The sequence below is a fragment of the Mandrillus leucophaeus genome, unplaced genomic scaffold, assembly GCF_000951045.1.
Source record: "Mandrillus leucophaeus isolate KB7577 unplaced genomic scaffold, Mleu.le_1.0 Scaffold121, whole genome shotgun sequence".
NCBI classification, from domain to species: domain Eukaryota; kingdom Metazoa; phylum Chordata; class Mammalia; order Primates; family Cercopithecidae; genus Mandrillus; species Mandrillus leucophaeus.
In genome coordinates this window covers 623,632-650,604 of record NW_012100432.1, presented here as the reverse complement: position 1 = coordinate 650,604, position 26,973 = coordinate 623,632, and the positions used below count along the sequence as shown (strand labels likewise).

Genomic DNA, 26,973 nt, shown 5'->3' with positions numbered 1-26,973 from the left:
ATCTATATTATACTTTTGAATAAGCTGCTAAAGTTTTACCCCAAATTTTCTGTTCTATTTTCAATAATCTGTTCTCAGATTCTCAATCTTAAAGCAATCCAATATATGCTTCTTTTAAAATGATAGCTGTTCTCTTGTTTTTAAAACACTGTAAAAGGCAACTGACCTGCAATTTCAGAGGAAGACAAATAAGAGCAATTGGAACATTTACCATGGAAGATTCACTGCATAAGTCAGAATATGTTTAGGACAAAGGTGGTGTATAAATTATCAACTGCTGTCATGCAGAGAAGTTGATGCCTGTCTAAGGGAACTGAGTTTGGGAATGCAAGAAACACTGCAAATGCCATAAAGCGGAGAGGATAGTTAAATAAATGGTGTATCCACCTCTGAAAAACCCGTATAGCTATTAAAAATAATTTTTTGAAGAATATGTATTCACTTGGGAAATGGTCATCATATATTAAGTGAAACAAGCCATCCATGAAACTTCGCTACAGCATTTTAGTTCAATAAAATACCTACAATATGAGTTTGTTCTTTAATAGCGGGGTAAGACTGGAAGGACATATGTTATCTTACAATGTAGTAATAATCCCTGGGCAATGATATCATGGGTGATTTTAGTGCATGGATGTATCTCTGAAGTTTTCAAAATTCCTATTATAAACATGCATTCCTGAAGATGACTTACCAGTATTAGTAATATCCATGATAATTAGTTTGAAGCATTTCCAAGAAAAGATGATGGCTAAAATTCCACCATATTCAATTAATATGGAACAAAACTCATATAAAAAGTTTCTCTCTAAGGATTATCCACATTTACTAGTCAGAAAACAGATATTATCATTTAGTGAGCCTTTGACAGGAGTCAGACATTGCGCAAAAAATATTATATAAAAGATTTCCTTAATCCTCGGAACAATCTTAAATAGTAGAAATGCCTATAATCCCTGTTTTACAGATGAACAAACTGAGTTTAGGAAGCAAATTAATCATTCTATCAAAAATACAGACGAGGAAGCTGAGGTTAGAAAGCAAATGTCATTCCATCAAAAATGTCATTCTACCAGTAATAGTTACAGCTGTGATTCCATCCAGGTATATCAAATTTCTCAGTCCATGATGTTAATAACTACACTGAAATTTTAATGTATATTCATACTTTATATTTAATTTTCATTCAGAGATCTAGGCCACCAAAACAATTTTGATCATAGCAACACAATAGACTTGTCCATACATGCCAATGGATTGAAGGATTTTGGAGTAGAATGTTACCAAAAATATAAGCAATAAACATGAGAATAAAGAACACTCAATACTTTATTGACTTTTGCCTGGAAGACAGAAAGGATAGCCCTTTCGTTTGAACCAACCACACCAAAGAGTTCAGATTTTCCAAAGTCGAACAAAGTTTTCCTGAGATAAAAATATTACTGTTATGTGGCTTAACTTCTCACAAATCTTAGGGCTAGATACCATTTCCCCCTCTGTCAGCATAAGCAAAGCATTGCATGTTGTGTTTTATATCCAAATCCTAAAGGCAATTCTATTTCTAGATCATTAGAGATAAAAATGAACTGGAAACAAAACGAAGATTTATAGTTAACGGCTTCAAGGCTTTCTTTGGCAAAGAACATGAGAAACCATCATGGTTTTATTTTATAATGCTTAGTGGCTTCTAGGCCAAGAGTTTCTTCTTTAAGAGAGAGGGAAATAGCTTTACTCATCTAACTGCCTGCCTTCCCTGCATTAGAGGTGCTCACTGTGTTGACTGTAGTGTAGAGTAAGTAAATAATCATAGTGCTAGTTTTTCAACCTCAGTATCATTGACATTTTGAGCTGGAGAATTCTTCTTTGTGGGGATTCAGGGGAGCAGGGGTTGTCCTGTGTATTGCAGGATGTTCAATAGGATTCATGGCTTCTACCCACTAGATATCAGTAGCAGCTCCCTTGTTGTGACAGATGTGTAGACCTAAATATCTCCAGACATTATCAAATGATCCCTGGGAGAAATCGCCCCAGTTGAAAACTAGCCCCAGTATATCCCCAACCTTAACTTTTCTACATCCTTTAAAAAACAGTTTGACCTGACTGGGCATGGTGGCTCATGCCTGTAATCCTAGCACTTTGGTAGGCCTAGGCGGGAGGGTTGTTTGAGCCCTGGAGTTCGAGACAAGCCTAGGCTACATAGCACGACCTCGTCTCTACAGAAAATAAAAGAAAAATTAGGCTGAGGGAGAATGTTTGCTTGAGCCTGGGAGTTTGAGGCTGCAGTAAGCAATGATGGTGCCATGGCATACCACCTGGGTGACAGAGCAAGACTCTGTCTCTAAAAAATAAAAATAAAATAGCTTGGCCTTCCCATGGCATATAATTGACAGCTGTATATGCCACATAAGCTTGCTCCTCTGACTGTGACTAGTTGGGCAAAGGTTGACGCATTGGCCTAACTTGGGCCAATCACATCTTGTCTTCTCAGACAATGTATTAAGACACAGAAACTGAGTCAAATGTATATGTGCCCTGAAGCAATACAATCATGCTAAGAGAGATTGGAGTCAGTACCATGGAAGTAAAAGCCTTGTATCATTCTCTAATGTATGAGAAGGTAAAAATAAAAATCTTGAAAAGAGACAGTCTACACAGGAGAGAATTAGGCAAACAGAGATCAGAGACAGTATGTTCCATGAACAAAGAAAATGAGATGACAGCTGCCTGAAGAACTTACAAATTCCAAGAGGTTTGGCTGAATTTCCTATAATTGGTTCACCGAGATTCCTTTATTTCCTTAAAATACTTCCTCTTTACTTAGCCTAGCTTGAGTGTGTTTCTCTTTCTAACCACCTACTGATCCATAATGAAAATACATAACATGAATCGATCTAGAAGGTGTCCTTCCTTATCTATATCTAGAGGAAGAACAATGAACACCAAGCCAAGGGACTCAGGTTCAATGTCCTGTTATGTGAACTAAGCAAGTGACTCATTTCTTTGAGTCCTCCTCTTGATTTCTTAAGTAAAGGATTTGAAAATTAATGCACACCCAACTCTAAATTATGAAACACAAAGATGGGAGGAGAGATTTATAGTCCCTTTGCACCTTGGACTCATTGTTTGGCAGTAACATATAAAATTGTCTTAAAGGTGGTGGTCTAAATTTGGTATTAGAGTCCATTATGCTGGGCTGAAGAGTCATTCGAGCCATGGGTTATCAACCATGGGATGAATGGAACACTATTCAACCCTTCCAAGCCTCGGTTTCTACATGTTGAAAATGGTAGAGAAAAATGTATCTCCTTATGCTAATCAGTTTCCATGGTGCCCCCCAATGATCCCTGCCTGCTGGTCTTCCAGCCCTTGTAGTCTACCACCACAATGAATAGGGGCTGGTGGGTATAACCTGTAGGATATTGTGGAAATAACAAAGTGTAACTTCTGAGGTGACGTATAAAGGCTTCTGTATTGTTTTCTTGGATTACTCACTCTGAGGGAAGCCAGCTACTTCAAGCTTTTTACACCAAGCTTTTTATGAGAGGGCGTTCACAAGGCAAAGAACCAAGACCACCTCCCAATAGCCATGTGAACAAGACTTCTTAAAACCATTCTGCCATATCAGTCAAACCTTCAGATCTTGACTGCAACCACATGAGATGCTGTAAGCCAGAACCTCATAAGTTTAATTCGTGACCCACAGAAACTACGACATAATCTTTTCTGTCTCAAGCTGTTAAGTTTTGGGATCCGTCATATCACAATAAAAAAAACATATACTGCTTTGTCGAATTGTTGGAAGGATTAAATAAAATAATGCATGAGAAGTGTTTAGCACAGGGTTTGACCCACACTGAGGACTCAGGACAATTCTATTTATTCATCAATTTTTCTGGAGCACCCAGAGTGGTACCTGGCATATAGTAAGTGCTCATTAAATATGCGTTGAATGAATTTTAGGTGTTGCTATATTTATTATCATTATCGCCATCATCATTCTCTATAGCCTCAGTCCAAAATCACTTCCCAAATGAGCTGGACCTTCAAGTTTCTTGACGTAAAAAAAATTCCTTTACCCTAATTTGCTTTAAAAAAATTTCAAAATAAAGCTATTTGAAACCCCAGAACCCAGAAGTTTAGTTCATTTTGTGCTGCTATAATGGAATATCTGAGACTGAGTACTTTATAATGAATAGAAATTTATTAGCTCACAGTACCAAAGGCTAGGAAGTACAAGATGAAGGCATCAGGTAAGGGTCTTCTTGCCGCATCATCACATGATGAAAGGCAGAAAGGCAAGTGTGCAAGAGAAGTATACACTTACCCTTTTATATTAGCATTAATTCTACCCATAAGGGCAGGCTCCCTGATATGACTTGGATTTATGTTCCTGTCCAAATCTCATGTCAAATTGTAATCCCCAGTGTTGGAACAGGGGCCTGGTGAGAGGTGCCTGGCTCATGGAGGCAGACTTCCCCCTTGCTGTTCTTATGATAGTGAGTGAGTTCTCACAAAATCTTGTTGTTTAGAATTGTGTAGTACCTCCTCCTTTGCTCTCTTCCTCCTTTCTTGGCCATGTAATACCTGCTTGCTTCTGCTTTACTTTCTGCCATGATTGAAAGTTTCCTGGGGCCTCCGTAGCCATGCTTCCTGTACAGCCTGTGGAGCCATGAGCCAAATAAGCCTCTTTTCTTTATAAATTACCCAGTCTCACGTATTTCCTTATAGCAGTGTGAGAATGGACTAATACAGTTCCTCACAGCCCAATCACCTCCCGAAGGTCCCACCTCTCAATGCTGCAATGGCAAGCAAATTTCAACATGGATTTTTTGGGGAAAAAACATTGAAATAATAGCACCAGAGAAAAAAGAATTCAAACTCTGCTGAGGCTGGCAATTGTATAACTTTTTAACACTTTGGATGCACCTTGTTCAGTATCTGGAACCATAGTAGATAAAATGAGAAATTACATTAGGTACAGTGAATGCCATATGAACTTTTCAAGAGGTAAAGCCAGGTACCTACCGTCGACGCAGGAAGGCCGGTTTCTTGTTGTTCCAGCCACTTTTCCAGGTAGACAGGAACACTTTACTGTTTGTGACCTCTCCTCAATGCGATTCTTGTTACAACATCGGTGTGCTGCTATCACTTCACACGTCCCTCCTTCTGGCAAGAGAGAAAGAACAGGGACACTGATGAGAAATAACTCAGCGACTATTTGAGCCTCTGGGAGTACATGTAGAGGGGTTGAGGAAAGTAATTGAAATTACAGAAACAGTTTGCATGAAATATAATTACAAAAGGACTCTCTTCTACTATATGTAATCACAGAGAGGACAGTGCTGTACTTCCAAAGCAACAAAGAATACCAATGGATAGCCCTCAAGATGTGGCAATTCTGGGCTGTAGGTATTGAGAGGCAGTAAAGCAATGAATGCCTGGAACTAACACACTCAATAAAGATGCTGCCTGATTTAAATGCATATTTTGGGAGCCATCTTTTGTGTTATCATCAGATTTAAGATTCTCTGAGCTCTCTCTATTGACAACAACTGACACTCCAGTGATACAGAAGCTACAGTGCCAGAAAAACTGCCCAGAAATCAGCTCTCCCTTCCATTGCCTGACTACTTCAAGGGGGCTAAATAGAAAATCTATTCGGGATATATTTCCCAAATCTAGACTTCATCCACAAATGAAAGAAAGAATTGCTGGAGAAAATGGGTAGGTGCTTTAACCAATGTCTCAAACTGCAGGCCTGGTCATATAGCTTGACTTAATTGTAACAGTTCATCCATGCATTCATCAGAATGTATTGGCAAACTAATGTGTGTCACCCTCCACTAGGTTCTTAGCAGGTGAACTGCCGGCTCCGTGTAAAGGTTGGTAAGCATCCAAGTGGGTCTTTCTGGCCTACAGGAAATCAGCTAAGCCAGATCTCTAGGGACACACAAAAGATACACTAAGTGACCAGAAAGCAGGAGTCAACTTTCTCAACATCAAGTTTGGAGTTCAGAATAGATCCGGTCCACTTAGGATTCTTGGCATTTAGGATGCAGTTGGCAAAAATTCACCAAGCATTTGTTAAGCAACCTCTATATACAAATTACTGTGTGATAAACTATATGGATGATAATACATCCCGTGTACGCAGAGGATACATATGGACACTTCGAAAACGTTGTAAAAAAGAAAAGGAGGGAGAAAGGAAGGAGAGAAGACTTAAGAGACAGCTTCATCCTTTCATCCTGTCCTCTGAGATCTGTGTAATGCAGTGATCCTCAGTGCAGTGGTGGCGAGGTGTGATGCTGCTCCCTCCTCGCTAATAATAGCTGGCCAGTTTGGAGATATTTCTGATTGTCATCACTGGTTGGAGCACACTGTTACTTGTATCTTTCAGGAAGGAAGCAGGGCTATGTTAAGCATCCCACAATGCCCAGGATGGCCTCCCATAGAAACAATGATCTGGCCTAAAAGATCAATATTGTGAAGATGTCGAGAAACCCTGGCCTAACATTAAAGAAACACAAGAGTCTCTGATTTTGAGTAGACTAATTATATTTCTCTCCATGGGAGGGAAGAGTTCAGGCTTTCACATCAGCCTCTTTTAGTTTGAATCTCAGCTCTGTCACTTACTGAATGCCTTAGTTTCCTCACCTGTAAAATGGGAATAATAGTAACACCTGCATCACAGGGTTGTGTGAGGAAAAACAGAGAGAACACATGTAAAAGGGTTAGTGCTGAGCCTGACACATGGTAAAGAGTCTGTATATGCTTCCTATAATAAGAATACCAGAGTGACTGGATATTATTCATATCTTTGTAGGTGCCAACAAAGGTATAAATTTATATCTTTGGTGCCAACAAAGATATAAATTTTTATCTTTGGTGCCAACAAAGATATAAATAACACACTTTCTGTCTTAGAGGGATTGAAAATATGGTTTCTCCTGGAATACTCACTCCTACCTCCCATCCCGCCAACCTCCTCACTCTGACACAAATGATTTTACCAGTTAACTCTCCTTAGAGCTCAACTCAAAGGTCAGTTCCTTAGAGAATGTTCCCCACTTCCACCATTGTTCATTCCATTAGCACCCTACACATTTCCTGTGTGTAGTTGTTCATGTCTGTGCCCTAGCCAAACTGTAAGCTTGATTGGGGTCAAGGTCATCGCTTGTTTCCTCACAGCAATGAATGGGAATTTTTGGAACAAAGGACTGGTGTGGTACAGGTATTTCCCTAGGGCAACCACCTTGGTAAGCTGTGTACCGGAGGAGTTGGAGAAGTACAAGGTAGCGAAGGAGAAGAAATAAATGGCTCTTGCAAAACACTGAGTAGAAGAAAGAAGGCTGCAACTTGCTCATGGAAGAGTGCCTTACTATCTCCACATGCACTACACTGAGATTCGAGTTAATGGAATAGGGCTAATCATATATTACACTCTTTAACTCAGACACCTGCAATCATGTCACTTTAGCTTATAATTGTCAGCTACAAATACCCTCGGTCAAGTCAGTAATAGCTAGTTCAACACTTCACGAAAATGCCACTAATTTTAACATCACCTCTTGGCTCTAATACAAGAGTGGAGCAATATTTATGATTGAAAATGGCACAAGGCACATGAAAGCTCTCAGGATGTATTTTGAATCTCATATGATTTACAGTCAAGTCAACGGACACAATGACAGACATGCCAGATTGCCTGAGTTACTGCACTGAGTTAAATAATACTGACAACAAGGTGGGCACTGAAGGTCCAAAGCCTGTCCCTCATGGCACTGCTGTCAATGAGAAAAAGGAATGCTTCTCTGCCACTCTTCGAGCTCACTGCCATTTCTGGAGCTCTCATTTGGATGCTGGACGCTGTATTAATTATAACATTCCAGCAACATTACAAGGTATTGTCCCCACTTTACACATGAGAAGCTGAGGCTCAGAGGGGTTGAATAACTTGCCCAGAATCACATAAGTGTGACCCCCGTCTACTAGATCCCCAAACTCATGCTTTTTGCATCTTTCCACAAGTGGTTGTTCCTTGTGGTTGAAAAACTTCCAAGAAAAAGTTTGACACTTGGCTTAGAAAGGTTATCAAGGTTGAATATCCGAGCCACCCCTCCTCCCCCAGTTGTGACTCTGACCTTATTCGTTTTGTTTGTTTGTTCTGAGATGGTGTTTCCCTCCTGTTGCCCAGGCTGGAGTGCAATGGCACAATCTCGGCTCACTGCAACCTCTGCCTCCCGGGTGCAAGTGATTCTCCTGCATCAGCCTCCTGAGTAGCTAGGGTTACAGACATGCACCACCATGCCCAGCTAATTTTTTTGTATTTTCAGTAGAGACAGGGTTTCTCCATTTTGGTCAGGATGGTCTTGAACTCCCGACATCAGGTGATCCACTGACATCAGGTGATCCCAACATCAGGTGATCGGCCTCCCAAAGTGCTGGGATTATAGGCATAAGCCACCACTCCCGGCCGATTTGTTATGATTCTCACTCTCCTTCCCTTTCCTCCATGGACACTGTTTTGACAGTTACTGCATGAGCACCCTAGGCACGTACCCCATGAGGGTCACTGTATCACCTGAGACACACTCCCAACAGATCTCTGGCTCACCCACTCCCGACACCCATCATTGCTCAAATGTCACTTAATAAGAGGCACACTTGACACTTGTCTACTCAAAATAAATCATACTCCCCTTAGCCAGTACTCATGAGCTCCCTTGTTTTATGTCCCCTCACTCCCCTGCGCCCAACACCTGTAACTTTCAAACACAGTATATAATTTTCTCATGACATTATTGTCCATGTGTCCCATTGGAAATCAAACTCCTCCAGAACATGGATTCTTATTGTTTTATGTATTCAACAACGTGTGGAATATTATTATCAAGGTTTAAAATGTGTTTTTAACACATATTTTATTTAATTTTCAAAGCAGTTCAAAGATGGAGGTAGAACTATTATTATTTCAATTTTCTAGAGATGATGCAGACTTAGAGCAAGAAATATAGCCATGCAACCAATGGTAATAATAATAGTATTAAAGAAATTAATCATTTACTGAGTTTTTCCTATGCGCCCGATACCATAATAAACACATCACAAATCTTTATTTTACAGGAGAAGCAACTGTGACCAAGAGTGTCTTAGAAACTTGCCCATGTTTCAACCTACAGAATGGGAGAAAATTTTTACAATCTACCCATCTGACAAAGGGCTAATATCCAGAATCTACAAAGAACTTAAACAAATTTACAAGAAAAAATCAACCCCATCAAAAAGTGGGCAAAGGATATGAACAGACACTTCTCAAAAGAAGACATTTATGCAGCCAACAGACACACAAAAAAATGCTCATCATCACTGGTCATCAGAGAAATGCAAATCAAAACCACAGTGAGATACTATCTCATACCAGTTAGAATGGTGCTCGTTAAAAAGTCAGGAAACAACAGATGCTGGAGAGAAAGTGGAGAAATAGAAATGCTTTTACACTGTTGGTGGGACTGTAAACTAGTTCAACCATTGTGGAAGACAGTGTGGCCATTCCTCAAGGATCTAGAACTAGAAATACCATTTGACCCAGCCATCCCATTACTTGGCATATAACCAAAGGATTACAAATCATGCTGCTATAAAGATACATGCACATGTATGTTTATTGCAGCACTATTCACAATAGCAAAGACGTGGAACCAAAAATTTCCATCAGTGATAGACTGGATTAAGAAAATGTGGCACATGTACACCATGGAATACTATGCAGCTATAAAGAAGTATGAGTTTATGTACTTTGTAGGGACATGGATGCAGCTGGAAACCATCATTCTGAGCAAAGTATCACAAGGACGGAAAACCAAACACCGCATGTTCCCACTCATAGGTGGGAATTGAACAATGAGAACACCTGGACACAGGATGGGGAACATCACACACCAGGGCCTGTCATGGGGTGGGGGGAAGGGGGAGGGATAGCATTAGGAGATATACCTAATGTAAATGATGAGTTAATGGGTGCAGCACACCAATATGGCACATGTATACATATGTAACAAACCTGCACATTGTACACATGTACCCTAGAACTTAAAGTATAATAATAATAAAAAAGAATATCCAAACAAACTTAAAATGCAAAAAGAAAAAGAAACTTGCCCATGTTTTACCTAGCAAGGAGCCAATAGCATTGAGACCAGAACCCAGACCCTCATCCCATATACAGTGCTCTTTCCCCTGTCCCACCCTCACATACATGATGTCATTTCCTTGAAAAAGGGAGAAAAGCTTGGTAACTGGGAAATGACGAATGCTCCATTTTCATTAAAGACTTGTATATAAAGTCAATGATCCCAGGGCATATCTTCCTTAGACGCACAGATGGTGGCTTTGCACACAGGAGGCCAGGAAGGTGTTGCTCTAAATAACAGGCTTGTCGGTTTTGACAAGTTGAACTATGGCCTCAATTACACATGCTGCTCAGGTACACTGGCGCAGAGCCCAGAACTAGGTCTTGGTAGACACAGTGGAACCCCACGGGACCCCAACAGTTGGAAGATCTGATTGGCCCATCATACCTAAATCTCATTCCCAAAGTTTATGTTGTGACAGATCTAGCCACAGTCAAATGGAGCAATTTAATCTTTCAATCTATCCTGCCCATGGAAGCCTGGACTTGTATTAAAAAACTAAAAATATTAACTCTTTGGCAGGAAAATTCACACTTACATAACTTTGCTCTGAAGATACATTTTGTGGGGCTTTATGGATTATCCAAGGGGGCTCAGTTACCTCCACTCTAAGAAAGGAGATAAGCTATTTTTAAAATTCAGTATAATAATCTATTCTTCACAGAGATTCTTCTACTAATGAAAAAGTGAAATCAATCATACTTAGGTGATTATCAGCTATCTAAAGGAAGTATTAAATGACAAATATTTGATTGATACATTATTAACTAAAGGCTAGGCTTTATTCACAGATTCTTTTAGCTTTTATGTAATATACTTTCCTGTTTCAGGGTCCCATCAAAGATACCACATTACATTCAGATGGGTAGACGAATGAACAAAATGAAAAATGAATAACAAATCTGTCATGGATTTCTGAATGATCAAATGATATGGAACCTAACCGAGAGGGGTGTATGCCTTTGGTATAGCAGAGTATATATACAGAGTATAGTAAGCTTGTAAAATACACACCTTCCCCCATTCCTATGTGTTTTTCACTTCTTGGCTATATCAAGAGCTCACCTTTACTTGGGTCCACCAGTGAGAAGGTGATCAAATTCTATAAGGATATAAAAGGACATAAAATTCCTATTATAACCACAGAGAGAAAATTTTTCAAGACTCCCTCGGACAAAAAGGTTCTACTTTTCTACTGCCCCCATCAGCTGGCTTCTTGGAAAAGGAGAAAGGAAACCAAAATGTTCCCCAGAGTTGCTCCCAATGAAAGGGAAGAGTTAAGTTTGTCATACCCTTTCTGGAAATTAGAAAATGTCCATTTTAATCCAATGTATCTGCATTTTAAGGTTTACCTTGTGAACTATCCTTTCAAACTTAACTGCCAAGGTCATTTCAAACTGATAATATTTGTCATTGAAATGTCTTTCAGACTTTTCCTTGGTGTCAATACCTATCCATTTCTAAATTTCATCTCAATCCAAGTCAAAATGATTTCAAGATGATCTATGGTTTCTCAAAGCTAAGTCATCTAAGTGCTTCCTTAGAAAATGCAGCTTCCTTTCTTTTTTTTTTTTTTTGCTTATGGAAAATAGCCTCTCTTTTGGATTTCACCCAGGATCTGTAGATCTAAAAAATAAGACAGATGAAGTAACCTATCATCTAATGGCAGAGGATGTAGAATAAAGAACAGGCTAGTATGGAGGTTAATTGTACTACTCAGATTTTCCAGATTATTGTTTCTGTTATCAGTTAATCTGCAGAAAACACATATCTAAAATATCTATAAAATTATTCCAAACTCCTAAATCTAGCATTATAAGGGATCCCATTGTTCTTTCCAATTAGGAGGTAAATGCTGTAATTATCTGGCTAATGCACACTGATCTGAAAAATTTGGATGTGTTAAATGTACTCTGCTTTCCAGTTCTCTTTCTGTCACAAATCTTCAAAACAGTGGTCTTTCTTCTCATTCCTTTTGCTCATGTTGACCCAGGTATTAATGAGAAGGTCCCCTGCAAAAAAAAAAGCTCCATGGGGCATCTCTCTAGTTTCCCATCTGCTCTTTTCTCTTGGGTTTATCAGAGCCCTGAATACATTATCAAACCATTTTTAACAGGAAAAGAAAGTTTCTAATATCCAAAAAAGAGAAAAAGATAGCATTTCAAGACTATTTCTGGCAGCAGCAACTCTGAGCTGGAGAAGTTAAAAAAATGCCGAGTCCAATATGCTCCTAGCAATGATCCCTTCTTCCCAACTCAATGCATCACTGTCTTGACCTGTACAAGTGAGGAAACAAGGAAGATAAATTGCTAAGGATAATGTTTCTTTTAAAAGGAGTCCCCACTGGTGACAATTATGTGTCATGATGGAAAGGGAAGAAGAGGTTAGGAATGACTGGCAGGCAGATGAGTAAAAGCTTGACAACCGGCATCATAAGCCAGGGTTTGCCCCCAGATTGGATATTTAATAGAAATAGCTCATACTAACCAACTGGATCACTCTGGGCTACAAACTGGGTCAACTTTTTAGAATGGACACCTATGGGAATTTGCAAATGTCCGATCTTTTTCATCTGCCAGGGAATTGGACGTTCAGTAGTATCTTTTGCTGTTGGTGATTGTATTAGTCTGTTTTCACACTGCTGTAAAGATACTACCTGAGACTAGGTAATTTACCAATAAAAGAGGTTTAACTGACTCATAGTTCTGCATGACTTGGGAGACCTCAGGAAACTTATAATCATGGTAGAGTGTGAAGGGAAAGCAAGTACCTTCTAAAAATGTGGCAGGAGAGAGAATGCTGGGGAAACGACCACTTTTAAAATCATCAGATTTTATGAGAACTCCCCCACCATCATGAGAAGAGCATGGGGGAAACCACCCTCATGATCCAGTCACCTCCAGGCAGCTCCCTCTCTTGACATGTGGGATTACAATTCCAGATGTGATTTGGGTGGGGACATAGTGTCAAACCATATCTATCAGTGGTTTCATGTCCAAGATAAAGCATAGCCAAACAATTTAAAATTATCACAACAGCAGGTTTTCTGGGAAAGAAGAAACGATGCTAAGTGGGTAGTGTAAATTGGAATAGAGAAAATTGCTTTAAAAATAAAAAGAGAGGGAATGTAAACCTAAGCCTTGTACATGTACATGTATGTGGGTATTGCTGTGGTGGTCTTCCTGAACCATACTCTGAGATATATTCTCCTGTGTATGATCCTACATCTCCTACATAATTCTTGTACAATAATATTTACAGTGTGCATGATTTTGATTTTTTAAAAATAATGTATTGCTTTTCCTATAAAGAGGAAAGACAACATTTTTTTTTTTTTTTTTTTTCTGTTTTACCACTATCCCAGTACTAAGCTTGAAATCTGGCACTTGTTTGGTCTGTATATAGTTGTTGAATGAACCTTTTCCTCAGAGACTCACTTTTGACCCCCATTATATGTTCTCTTAGCAAGCTGAACTTTTCTTTTTCAGCATGACTCCTAACTGGAATTATGGGCTTGTTGTCTAGCCTGTTTGGCTGGGCACTCTATGCTGGCAGGAGGACCACATCTTGTTTAATTCTTTATCTCTTGTGCCTGGAATAATAGTGGGCAGTCACACATTTACTAAATTATTAAATGACTGAATGATGAAAGGAAGGAAGGAAGGAAAGAAAGAGAGGGAGGGAAGAATAGATGGAATGTAAAGGGAAAGAAAAGGAAAATAGAAAGGAAAAGGTAGAAGATGAAAGACAGAATATATAAATTAATCCTCTTTTGGGAACTTCTTCTGAACATCCATTATGTGGATATTTTCACAAAGATAAATTTGAATAAGTGTAGCTTTTGCAAAGATGAGAACTTCCAATATACCTTCTAGAGAAATCAACTTGGGATTTTGGTTTGGGATGGTGTCAAAACATACAAAGGAAAAGCTTTTTACTCTAAGTGAAATAGCTTTAAAATGAAATAGCAATTAAAAGTAACTGTGAGGAAACTTCATTTCCCATTAATAGGCCAGGATATATGCTTATAGCCAAAGGCAACTTTTGGAGAAAATGAATAAACCATATTTAAGGAATGTGAAGACTGACATGATTATTAGAATCCTTGCCTTTCCACTTTATTACAAATGGTTCCTTTCTTTAAAAGCTGTAATATGTAAGAAAAATCACAAATTTTTTTCAGAGTCACTTTTACAGGACTTCTTGATCAAGGTTTTATAAATAGCTTTTTTGGAATTCATTGTAGTGGGTGTCAGAAATGCATATTTAAGACAGTGTTTAAAGTGCTTTATTGACCCAATGGACTGGAAGGAAGCCCTGAGTGTCTTTGTCTGTAAATCATTGACAAGAGAGACACTAATGGATCTTTAAGCATGTTTTGGTTGAAGAGGGCAAAATAGCTGCTTGATTTGTTTATGCTTGTGATTAAACAAATTCCCATCCATTCTCTCCCAGGGTCCTTGGGTATGTAGAGGAAAAAGGTAGGAAAACGGAAGAAATTCTGGGCAGGACAACAATGTTTGAGGCAGGGTAGCATAACGGATAGGATCACAGATTCCAGAGCCAGGCTGCAGAAACAAGTCCTGGGTCTGCTGCTTCCTATTATTTTTCATTCCATATTTCAAGGTTCTCATCTGTAGAATGTGGATGACAGCATCATCTTTACAGGGTTGTTTTAAGAACTACACTATTGCCTAGCTGAGTCAATGGTCTTGGTTTAAGAATAGGGTTGAGGGAGATCCAAAGGGGATTTAGGTCAAGAATACTGCATCCTATAGTGAACAGTAGACATATTATAGCTATTTTTCTAAGCCTTATTTCATTTCAATTCTTGTCCTAATCACAGTAGAATACAACTTATTTATTTTAGATGTTAGCTCAGGGAACCTGAAGGGCATTGATGCTGTGATTCAGTTTCCAGAGACTAACATTGACATCCAGGGTGAATGCCCTGGATTGCAATAGTTGCAATAATTCTTATACTTAACAGGTATAAGAATTAAATAAATACAGGCAAAGTGATTATAATAATACCTGGTTCAGAGTAGGCATGAAAATTTACTCTGATATTACTAATACTATTGAAGTTATCATCTTTGACCAGGTCATAATTGTTGGTGGGAAAAATATAACTCTTATTTTTTCCTTTTTTCCACCAATATGGACTACTCCTCACTCTTATCTTTCTACTCTCATTCCAAGCTAATCACAGAGAAACTACATTTAGGCATCATTATCTCCCTGAAATAAAATTGCTAAAAGTAAGGTAATACCACAATCAACTCAACACCCATCCACTAGATTTCTTCATTTTTTTAAAAGAAGAAAATGGCTTATACAATGGATATGTTGAAATTCTACTGCACAAATAATTTTTAGTAACTGGTCTACCCCCATGGAAATACATTTTACCCAAAGGTGCACCAATGAGGTTACAAGAACACACTTGATTCCTTACTGCTTTTTACATATTGTGGAACTTTTACTCTTTCCCAACAAGGATGCATCAGAGAGCATGAGGAAAGGGAACCCTTGTAATGGAGTGGACATCAGACTGCCTTTGGGCTACTCTCAGATCTGCTTTCAAATTTTTGTTAAAATAAGCCTGAGGATATATCTTCATTTTTCTATTCTCTGTCCTCAAATTTGCTTGCTTGATGTAGACTTTCCTTCAATCATTCCAAATTAATGCAATCTCAGAAATGAAACAACTGAAGGGGAAGTTTCTACCTCAAAGTGGGGCATTCACCCTGAATGTCAATATAAGTCTCCGGAAACTGAATCACAGCTTCCCTGAGCCAACATCTAAAATGAATAAGTTGTATTCTACTATGACTGGGACAAGAATTGAAGTGAAATAGGGCTTAGAAAAACAGCTATATCTACGTTCGTTTTAGGGTGCAATACTCTTGACTTAAATCCCCTTTGGATCTCCCTCGACCCTATTCTTAAACCGAGACCATTGGCCCAGCTAGGCAATAGTTGATCAGGCTTTCCTTCACCATTGCTATCCTTTAAGGCTGAGAATGACATGGAAACAATTTCTAGAACAGACATAGGCCATGCTATTTTATATGAATAACTCCTCTGGCTATACTAATTTTTCTAAAATTATGTAACACACTGACATAAAAGACTAAATATACTAATATATAATATAATTCTGAATAATTAACATCACTTTGGTTACTAGCCGGATGATTTGGAGCAAGTTGTAACCTCTAAGCCCTTGTCCCTCTAAGCAAAATGCCTAAATTTAATGGATACTGTGAGCATTAGAGATTGTATATGAAAAGTAATTAAGAAATTGAGCAGCACATAGTAGGTATATTATAAATAAGGGCTGCCATTCTCCTTGTTATTAATATAAAAATTGAAACCCAATTTCAAAGACAACACTGGAGGAGGATGAAAGGGTAGAATTCTGAAAGGTTGGAAAATGGAGTCATTTGCCTTTTAGGTTCCAGGTTCCAAAGACCCCAAATTTCTGAGCTGTTCCTGCAATGGCAAGTGGCCTAATGTGCTCTTTCCATTACATACTCACTTTGTCTAGTCTTTTTGTTTTTTTGAGATAGGGTCTCACTCCATTGCCTAGGTTGGAGTACAGTGACATGATCACAGCTCACTACAGCCTTAACTTCCCAGGCTCAACTGATCCTCCCACCTCAGCCTCCTGAGTAGCTGGAACTGCAAGCACATGCCACTATGTTTGGCTAATGTTTTGATTTGTATTTTTGTAGAGATGGGCGTCACCCTTTGTACTCTCTATGTATTACTCCTAGGTTATAAACCATGCTGGTCTCGATCTCCTAGTTTCAAGCAATCCTTCTGTTCTCAAGTGATCCTCCCACCTCGACCTCCCCAAATGCTGGAATTACAGGTTTAAGCCACTACGCCTGGCCTCACTTTGTCTACTCTTACCTCTTTATTCATTTTTGTTCTCTGTTTCTTTATAACATATTTAATGATATACAAGCAGGAATACATGCTGAGAAAGAAGTCCAACAATAACTGTTAACTTCTTTTTATTCTCTTAAAATGAGATACTTCCATTATTGTTCACAGATAAATGTAATGGATGTTAAAAGGAACATGGGTGGTGATTATACACAAACTCCTTTATGAAGATACAAAGGTACAGTCAACAAAATAAAGCAGACACTGCAATATGAAGACTCCAAATCCATCACTTCTAAACCATAACTATTTTATGATATTTCTTTTCTCCAGCTAAATGAAAAAAAATGCCATGGAACAACATTTTTGAATTGGCTGAGAAGTGAAGATGAGAAGATCAGACAAAATCTGAGATACTCAAGGAAGAAGTGGCCGTTAAATACTGTCCACTTTAGGGCCAGATGCCCGTCAGTGGGCCCTCTTGCTGAGCCATAAACTGATCTCAAACTGCAAATCACCCCCTTTTTTTTCTTTTTGAAACAGAGTCTTGCAGTGTTGCCTGGGCTGGAGTACAGTGGCACAATCTCAACTCACTGCAACCTCTGCCTCATGGGTTCAAGCGACCCTCCTTCCTCAGTCTCCCCAGTAGCTGGGATTACAGGCACTTGCCACCACGCCTGGCTAAGTTTTCTGTATTTTTTAGTAGGGACAGGATTTCACTATGTTAACCAGGCTGGTCTCGAACTCCTGACCTCATGATCTGCCTACCTTGGCCTCCCAAAGTGCTGGGATTACAGGCATGAGTCACCACATCCAGCCCTTTCTTTTTCTTGGTCCTATAGGAGAACTGCACACCAATCCATAGATGTTAGATTTTATTTTCATCTATGGGCCACTTACTAACCACCTCCTAAATAAACTGTTAAATGTTTTGGAAATCTGTTATACAGACACTAAAATTAGAGTTTTGCTTATGTCTAACATATTCCATAATTGAGGATTTTGTGAAGAAGTTGTCTCTACAGCGTCAATGAATGGCATTCTTTTAAATCTCAGCAGGTCTGTGAGTGGTAGGATGGTTGAGAGCATAGTGTTTGAGATTGAATTTTGGGGTCATTGACTAGGTTTTAACTGCTTCCACTCTTTATTAGCTGGATTTATCTCAGGAAAATCATACAAGCTTTCTGTTCTTAGTCTCCTCATCTGTAACATGGGGAAAATAGTAGTATAATACTTTCATCATGAGGTTGTTGTGAGGATGAATGAGTAAACACAGGGAAAGCACTTGGAAGAGTGTGGGAGTACAGGAGCAATGTGTTTGCTCTGATGCTGTTACTATTATCAGTGTTAGCTGGGGCAGCCATTAGGGATGCCAACGACTGTCTCCTCCTCCTGGGCTTATGGTAGTTACTGACCCCCTTGTGGGAGGAGGAGGCATTGACTGTTTTTAGTCAACTGGGTGTTAATGGACTTGACATATCACTACCAAGCTGAGCTTTTAATTGTCTGTGCAAGGCCTTCCAGGGCTCTCTTCCTGCTGGTGTGGCAGCCAGTGGTATTTTAGATCAAGGATCAGCAAAGTTTTTCTATAAACATCCAGATTATAAACATTTTCAGCTTTGTGGGCCATCTGGTCTCTGGAGCAACTACCAAACTTTGCTGTTATATCACAAATGCAGCCTCAAATGATATATAAACAAATTAGTGTAGCTGTATGCCAATAATATTTATGGAAACTGAAACATGAATTTGTGTAATTTTTATGTGTCACAATTTCCAGTCATTTAAAAGGTAAAGATCATTTTTAGCTTGTGGATCATAAAAATCAGATGATGCACCAGATTTGGCCTACAGGCCAGTTTGCCAACCCCTATTTTAGACGGTGCTTGCAACAGAAGTTCTAGTCCCTGAGTAACTCCTGCAAACACAGCCACACTGATGAATCACAATGGGTGTGTTGTATGATCAAGCAATAAACTTTTGCCGTTTGAAGCCCGTGAGACGTGGATGTTGTTGCTGAAGCTTAACAAACCCACTATACAGTCTACTACACAGTCATGCCTCACTTAATGACACGGATAAGTTCTAATAAATATATCGTTAAGTGATTTCATCTTTGTGCTAATTCGTAGAGGGCACTTACACAAACCTAGATGGTATAGCCTACTACAAACCTAGGCCAGATAGTATAGCCTATTATTCCTAGGCTACAAACCAGTACAGCATGCTATTGTACTGTAGGTGGCTATGACATAATAAGTATTTGTGTATCTAGACATAGAAAACGTACAGTAAACATATGGTATTCTACTGTGTTATAATCTTATAGGTCTGTTGTTAACTGAAACATTGTTATGGGACACATGACTATTATTCTTTAAGATCATGACAGCAAAAGAGATGCCTTCCACCCTTAACAGTATTTAAGTAGCCTCTGCAAATATGTTTACTAATAACTGTTGGGTGGAGCTATTTCCAAGGCTTTCACTCAGTGAAATACAGTCTTTCAAATCCATGTCTTCCATGCAGAACTAGAATGAGGTACTTTTGCTTATCTTTTGCCTGTGCATACATACCTCATCCAAGACAAGAGTCTGGCCCTTGTCATCTGGATATTTTATTGGTTTAGCTGAGAGGTAATAACAAAGTATATATTTATTTATATTTTGAGGGCTGTGCCTCACATCCATAGCCAGAGAGACCAGAAAACACACATTTAGGAGAAAAGAAGGCAAACAGAAATCTTGATTTGTGTTACACGTTGTAGATGTCATTAACTATGACTCAAGTAGAAAAACTTATTACTCCTCTTTTTGACAGTGATGACAATTTAATAGTATTTGACTCTACGGAGTTACATACAGCATCAGCAGACATTGAAAGACTGTTTATCAAGATGATAAACAAGTTTTTCTTTTCCTCTCTGGCTGCATGGATGTGATCAGAAGTCTAAGACCATCTGAATTCACTTAGTCTGGCCACCAGGCAGAGGCAAAGCTACCTGGGACCATCTGTGCTTGAAATGAGCTTCCCTTAATAGACCCTCTCCAGGCATGTCAGCACTAACAGAGACAAGTTTGCATGAACGAATGAGCACCCGTGCATTCAGGGTGAGCTTCGGGGTGGAGGGAAGGGAGTTAGTTATACTGGAAATCCTGCTCTCTGGAAATCTCGTGCTCACTAATTTCAAACTGCAGAGCTAGTTTTGTCCTCTGGGTTATGTAGCTATTGCAAAGCAGGTTGGCTAAATTCTTGATATGCCAAGAATGTGTAATTAGTTTTTATGTGGAAATTATAATAAGAAACACTTGTCAAATAAGTGTTTGTTCTTAGTATTATTGCTATTGCTAGCTGTAGCAGTCATTAATGTTATTAGTTATTTCTACTCTGTAGCAGACACCTGTTCTTTCTGCCTGCCCAGCAAACAGTCCTACTTCTACTGATGACTACTTCTTCTTTCTTCTAGGGAAGCCAGTGACCTCTCTTCCCCATTTTCAGTTCATGGAGTTTGGGAGGTGCTGATTTCACGCCCTACTACAAGAGAAGACACAAGACTGAAGACTGGTAATGAAAATAATGACATCTCTAGTGACCAGGTGGTTGTTAACAAGGGCTGGTACTTGGTCCAAGCTATACACAGAGAGATCCAAATGCAGAACATTTATTCTTGGGGAAGTAGTAGAGTGTTTTCCTCTAAGCATTACTGATGAAAAGATGTAAGTCTGGAACTTGCCACTATCTAAGCACCATGATGGAAAAGCCTGCAGGAGAATGGAGTCAACCCAGAGGAACACTGAGTAGAGAGGTGGAGCACCTCCTGACACTATGTTAGTATTATTTGATGCCACTGTGCCGGAAGTGGGGTGCTGAACTTTAGCCAGTAAATGCCTTTTTTTCTTGATTGAGTTTGAATGAGATTTTCTGTGATTCACAATACAAAGAGCCATGAGGTACAGTTGTATTCAAAGTATCAGGAAAACTCTGTTTAGTTATCTCTTGTGGATTTGTTACATGCAGAACTCTGTAAATGCCAAAGTTGACTGAGGCACTGCGCTAGTTCCAGCATCACCTCCTCAAGGAAGCCCTCCTTAACCTCCTGATTGGGTCTGTGACACTTCCCTCTTTATCATCCTGGATTCATGACTTCTTCCACTTCAGCACATTCACAACTGCAATTTTATATGTGTTTGTGAAATACATTGTCTGCCTCTACCAAGAAGTGCAAACTTCATGAGTTGGTGGTCATGCCTGCTTTCACTGATTGGGTTATCCCAAGTGTCCAGCACAATGCCTGGCTGTGGAAATCACTGCTGCCAACACAATATTCATTCTTTCCTTTTTCTGTATGGCTAGAACAGTAATTTGCCCACACATTCAAAAATATTTTTCTGTCCCATTCACAGCTGTGGATGAACACCTGACACATTTCTTGTCAATGGTATAAAAATGAAAGTCCATGAGGCCATCTAGGAAGATTGCACATTCCTGACATAGTCACTGCTTCTCTTGTCTGTTGTCTCATTACCACCTAGTGTATTTTCTCCTCAAGTATATAGTTAGGAAATAATTAGGTAATTTCCATGTATAAATGTCCACTAAGTTTGATATTTGAATCATTACCAATAACATCTTCTGTGAATCAACAGTATGTATAAGATTTACACAAATATAAAAACAGATATGCCTCTTAAAGAATCTGATTGGTTAGAGAGGAATAGAATTTAGCAGTTTCTACTTCACTCAGCCTGAATACGACTCTGTTCTCCTTGTAGTTGGGAGGATTACTGGGGTTCAAATGCTCATGGTTCCTTATCAGGGTTGGAATAAGCAGCATAAGCAATAAAGCTCTCTTGAGAATCTTTGTTGTATGTATAGACTTCGTTGCTGGAATGCCCTATAATTTTGTAATTACTCTGGGTGTCACTGGCTGGAATATTGTCATTGTATTTTATAACTGGTGAATCTCAACAAATGAAACTTCTTGAACCTTAATTTACTTATCTGTAAAATGGGAATAATGATGACTACTACTATATGTAGTTGAAATCCACTGTTATTGCTTGCCTATGCCTCATTCCCTCTTTTGGTAACAGCGCACCTGGTTTCCTTTGTAGAGTGACCACCCCTACCCCATTTTCAGTTAATGCAGTGCAAGTGAACAAGGGCTCCAGGAGTGGGATTGTGACCTGGCCAAACAGCACGGTCTTTTCCCAGCCACAGTGAGTGGCTTAAGGATGGGCTTGTCATCCAAGTTGGTTAAGTCAGACTAGACCTGGGCTATGTGGAAACATTGGGTAAGAAGCAGCTTTATTTCTGTTGAACTTGAAAATGTGAGCTCACCTTTGGAGAGATCCTGTGTGAGTCGAGATTGAGCTGACATTCAGACCAGTGCAGAGAGGCGATAGAGATGAACCTAGCCCTTGTGACACCTTTGAGCACTAGATCCAATGCTGCCAGCTCTACCTCTCTAATTTTTGTTTCTGCATGTCAATAGATGGTCTTCCTTTTATTTGCTTCATACAGAATTAAGTTTTAGTGTTCCAACAATGTACCTTATTGAGTAGTTATGAGGACTGAATAAGAAAAATGTGCATAAAGCATTTAGCACAGTGCCTAGAACACAGTAACCACTCAAAGTGGGCAGTCATTTTTGTTACTATTATTAGTATATATCATCATGAAATTGCTGGAATTTTATTATCCTAACATGAATTATGGGTCTGCAAGAATTGTTGAATATCTTTAAATTTACTGAGAGCAATTGGGAAAGAGAATCAGTTAGATACAGATTTTCTGAGACTTCTACTGAAGGTGAAGTCCAAATAACTCACCATTATTGACTCCTAGCAATTGATTAACAGTCAATTGAACTGATTCTTAGTCAACTGGATGGTTGAGCCTCTGTTGTAAAGAAATCCCAAACAACAGAGAAATGAAATAACTGGCAAAATATTAATACTACAGTGAAATCTCCTGGGCTCAGTAATCTCCCAAACAGGGGTTCAAATCCCAACCCTCCTGCTTATAAACCATGTAAAATGGATACATTTCTTAATTTCTCTGAGCCTTGTAAAATGAACACCTTCTTCATAAGATAATTGTGAAAAATAAATGGAGTAATATGAACTGCTCGGTATAGCCGGACTTGGATTGTAAAACTGCATAGTTATTATCACTTTTGATATTTTAATTATATTGACTGTCATGAATAAGCTAGTTCAACTCTAAAGTTATGTAAATTAGAACTTAACATTCTTATGGCCAAAAAATAATGATTAATTGTCATTTGATCAATGTAGAAGCGATGTGTGGAAATAGAGTAATTTGGATGTTAAGTTGGTTAGACTAAATGAGAGAGAAATTTTTCTACGTTATTTAAAAGAATGCAATTTTTGGAATATAAACTTATTCCTTTAGATAAGTTGTAAATAAAGAATGAGTGACTCTGCAGTGAGAAGTCTGGAAGAAAATGAACATTCTTCTTTGATTAGATGTCTATTTGCCAGCAGACATTTTATGACTGATAATCTGAAGAGCAGAATATAGTTACTGAAGTTTCAGTTCCCTGAACAAACACTTACATAAGTTAATGTTCATAATGAAATAACATCAAGGAACAGTTAGACAAAAAATACATAAATTTCAACCTAAGGTTAAAGTTTTCTTCTTCACAGTAAACTATATTCAGGTTAATGGGATTGACATGGGATCTGACGTAACTGGGGAGGCCCAGATGCTTTGCACTCTATTTCTACTGCAGTCAATAATACAGGAAAGACATTTGTAGGGATGCTAGCTCCAGACAGCATTTGTGAAAATGGAAGATCCCTCTAGGGTTTTTATGGTTTTAGGTCTTACATTTAAGTCTTTAATCTATCTTGAGTTAATTTTTGTATAAGGTGTAAGGAAAAGGTCCAGTTTCAGTTCTCTGCATATGGCTAGCCAGTTTTCCCAGCACCATTTATTAAATAGGGAATCCTTTTCCCATTGCTTGTTTTTGTCAGGTTTGTGGAAGATCAGATAGTTGTAGATGTAGGTGTTATTTCTGATGCCTTTGTTCTGTTCCATTGGTCTCTATATTTGTTTTGGTACCAGTACCATGCTGTTTTGGTTATTATAGCCTTGTAGTATAGTTTGAAGTCAGGTATTGTGATGCCTCCAGCTTTGTTCTTTTCGTTTAGGATTGTCTTGGCTATATGGGCTCTTTTTTTGATTCCATATGAAATATAAAGTAGCTTTTTCTAGTTCTGTGGAGAAAGTCAATGGTAGCTTGATATGAATAACACTAAATTTGCAAATTACTTTGGAAAGTATGGCCATTTTCATGATATTGATACCATTCAGGACATAGGCATGGGAAAATATTTCATGACTAAAACACCGAAAGCAATTGTAACAAAAACCAAAATTGACAAATTGATCTAATTAAACTGAAGAGCTTCTGCACAGTGAAATAAATTATCATCAGGAAACAACAGATGCTGGAGAGGATGTGGAGAAATAGGAACACTTTTACACTGTTGGTGGGAGTATAAATTAGTTCAACCATTGGGGAAGACAATGTGGCAATTCCTCAAGGATCCAGAGCCAGAAATACCATTTGACCCAGCAAACCCATTACTGGGTATATACTCAAAGGATTATAACTCATTCTATTATAAAGACGTATGCACACATATGTTTATTGTATCACTGTTCACAATAGCAAAGACTTGCAAACAACCCAAATGTCCATCAATGATAGACTTGATAAAGAAAATGTGGCACATATACACCATGGAATACCATTCAGCCATTAAAAAAGAATGAGTTCCTGTCCTTTACAGGGACATGGATGAAGCTGGAAGCCATAATTCTCAGCAAACTAACACAAGAACAGAAAACCAAACACTGCATGTTCTCACTCATAAGTGGGAGTTGAACAATGAGAACACATGGACACAGAGAGGGGAACATCACACGCCGGAGCCTGTTGGCGGGTAGCGGGCAAGGGGAGGGAGAGCATTAGGACGAATACATAATGCATGCGGGACTTAAAACCTAGATGACTGGTTGATGGGTGCAGCAACCCACCATGGCACCCTGTGTAACAAACCTGCATGTTCTGCACATGTACTAGGAACGTAAAGTAAAATAATAAATTAAAAAAAAAAAAAAGAAAGAAAATGGAAGATCCTCATGAGAACAGTCTTAGACAAACAGCACCTTTCTCCTTTTTATTCTCCATAGTTTTGCTCAAGTCTTTCTTGGTTAATACTAAGATTTTTCCTCCAAACAATATGGCAAACAACAAAGTATGACTAGAGATTGGAGTGCTGGGGTCAAAATGAAGGAAGATGCCATTGGAGATGAGCGCAAAGGAGAGGGTGAAAGACGATCAGTTGTAAATTCATACTGGACCTTAAAATCCATTTTAAAATTTTCTTATTTTATTCAGAGGACACTGAGTAGTTCTTAAAAGATTTTAACAGGTAAAATAACATTATGAAAGCAGCATTTTAATAGAATTGTTTAAACTTTTAAGGACAGTTTGGATAACTTCATGTATGGATAAATTTTGCATTATCCTTCTACTAGGCCTATGTCCAAGAATAACAAATACATCTATCAAAGAAGTATGCAGAAATGTCCACAGCAGTTTTGTTCATTATAATCCCAAATTGGAAGTAACTCTGATGTTTATCAATAGCAAAACTAAATTGTGGTATGTTTCTGCAGTAGAGTACTGCACAGCAGTAAGAAGGAAGAATCTACTGCTACATGCAACACAGTCGATGAAAGCAGCCAGACACCAAAGAGAATATAGTATAGAAGTTCATTTAAATAAAACGTTCTTTTTTGTTTTGTTTTTAAAGACAAGAGTAACCTGCAGTGCTAGAAGTTAGGAAGCTAGGACAGTAGCTACCTTGGGAAAGGTAGCAGAGACAGAGAAGGGACACCAGGGATACTTCTGGATTGCTGGTAACATTCTAGCTCTTGATGTGAGTTGTGGTATCATGGGTGAGTTCAGTTAATGGAAATCCACTGAGCTGTTCACTCATGACTTGTCTGTTTTTCTCAACTTATGTTACATTTCAATTTTAAAAATTTGTCTTAAAATGAAGCAAACACTAGAATTCTGATTTCTAAAATCCTCATCTCAACAGGGTTTTTGCTCTAAAATAAACAAAAACTGAATGACCAAAATCAAAAGTCCTCACAAAATAATGAGGAAATATAAAGTAAATCTACAAATATTTTCCCACAGTTTGGCAAAAATTATAAAGAATGCTAATATCAAAGTTGGTGAAGGTATGCAGACACAGACACTCTCAAATACAATTGGGGAGAATGTCCATAGATATTTTATTATTATTATAGTTATTATACTTTAAGTTCTGGAATACATGTGCAAGTTTGTTACATAGGTATACATGTGCTGTGGTGGTTTGCTGCACCCATCAACCTGTTATCTACATTAGGTATTTCTCCTAATGCTATCCCTATCTTGCCCACCACCCTTCAACAGGCCCCAGTGTGTGATATTCCCCTCCCTGAGTCCATATGTTCTAATTGTTCAGCTCCCACTTATGAGTGGGAACATGCGGTGTTTGGTTTTCTGTTCCTGTGTTAGTTTGCTGAGAATTATGGTTTCCAGCTTCATCCATGTCCCTGCAAAGGACATAAACTCATTCTTTTTTATGGCTGCATAGTATTCCATGGTGTATATGTGCCACATTTTCTTTCTTTTTTTTTTTTTATTTCACTAACACTTTGAATTATCTTTTTTTCATTTTATTTATTTATTTATTTATTATTATTATTATACTTTAAGGTCTAGGGTACATGTGCATAACGTGCAGGTTTGTTACATATGTATACTTGTGCCATGTTGCTGTGCTGC

The 26,973-nt window shown here is 38.5% G+C and overlaps 1 protein-coding gene across 1 annotated transcript in view; it reads right to left on the bottom strand.

The window, feature by feature from the left end:
* FAM19A1 (family with sequence similarity 19 (chemokine (C-C motif)-like), member A1) overlaps positions 1-26,973 on the bottom strand; it is a 564,472-nt gene that overhangs the window by 137,662 nt on the left and 399,837 nt on the right. Inside the window, exon 3 of the mRNA XM_011970901.1 lies at positions 5,026-5,166. Coding sequence (XP_011826291.1) covers positions 5,026-5,166 — 141 coding nt within the window. The remainder of the gene's footprint in view (positions 1-5,025; positions 5,167-26,973) is intronic.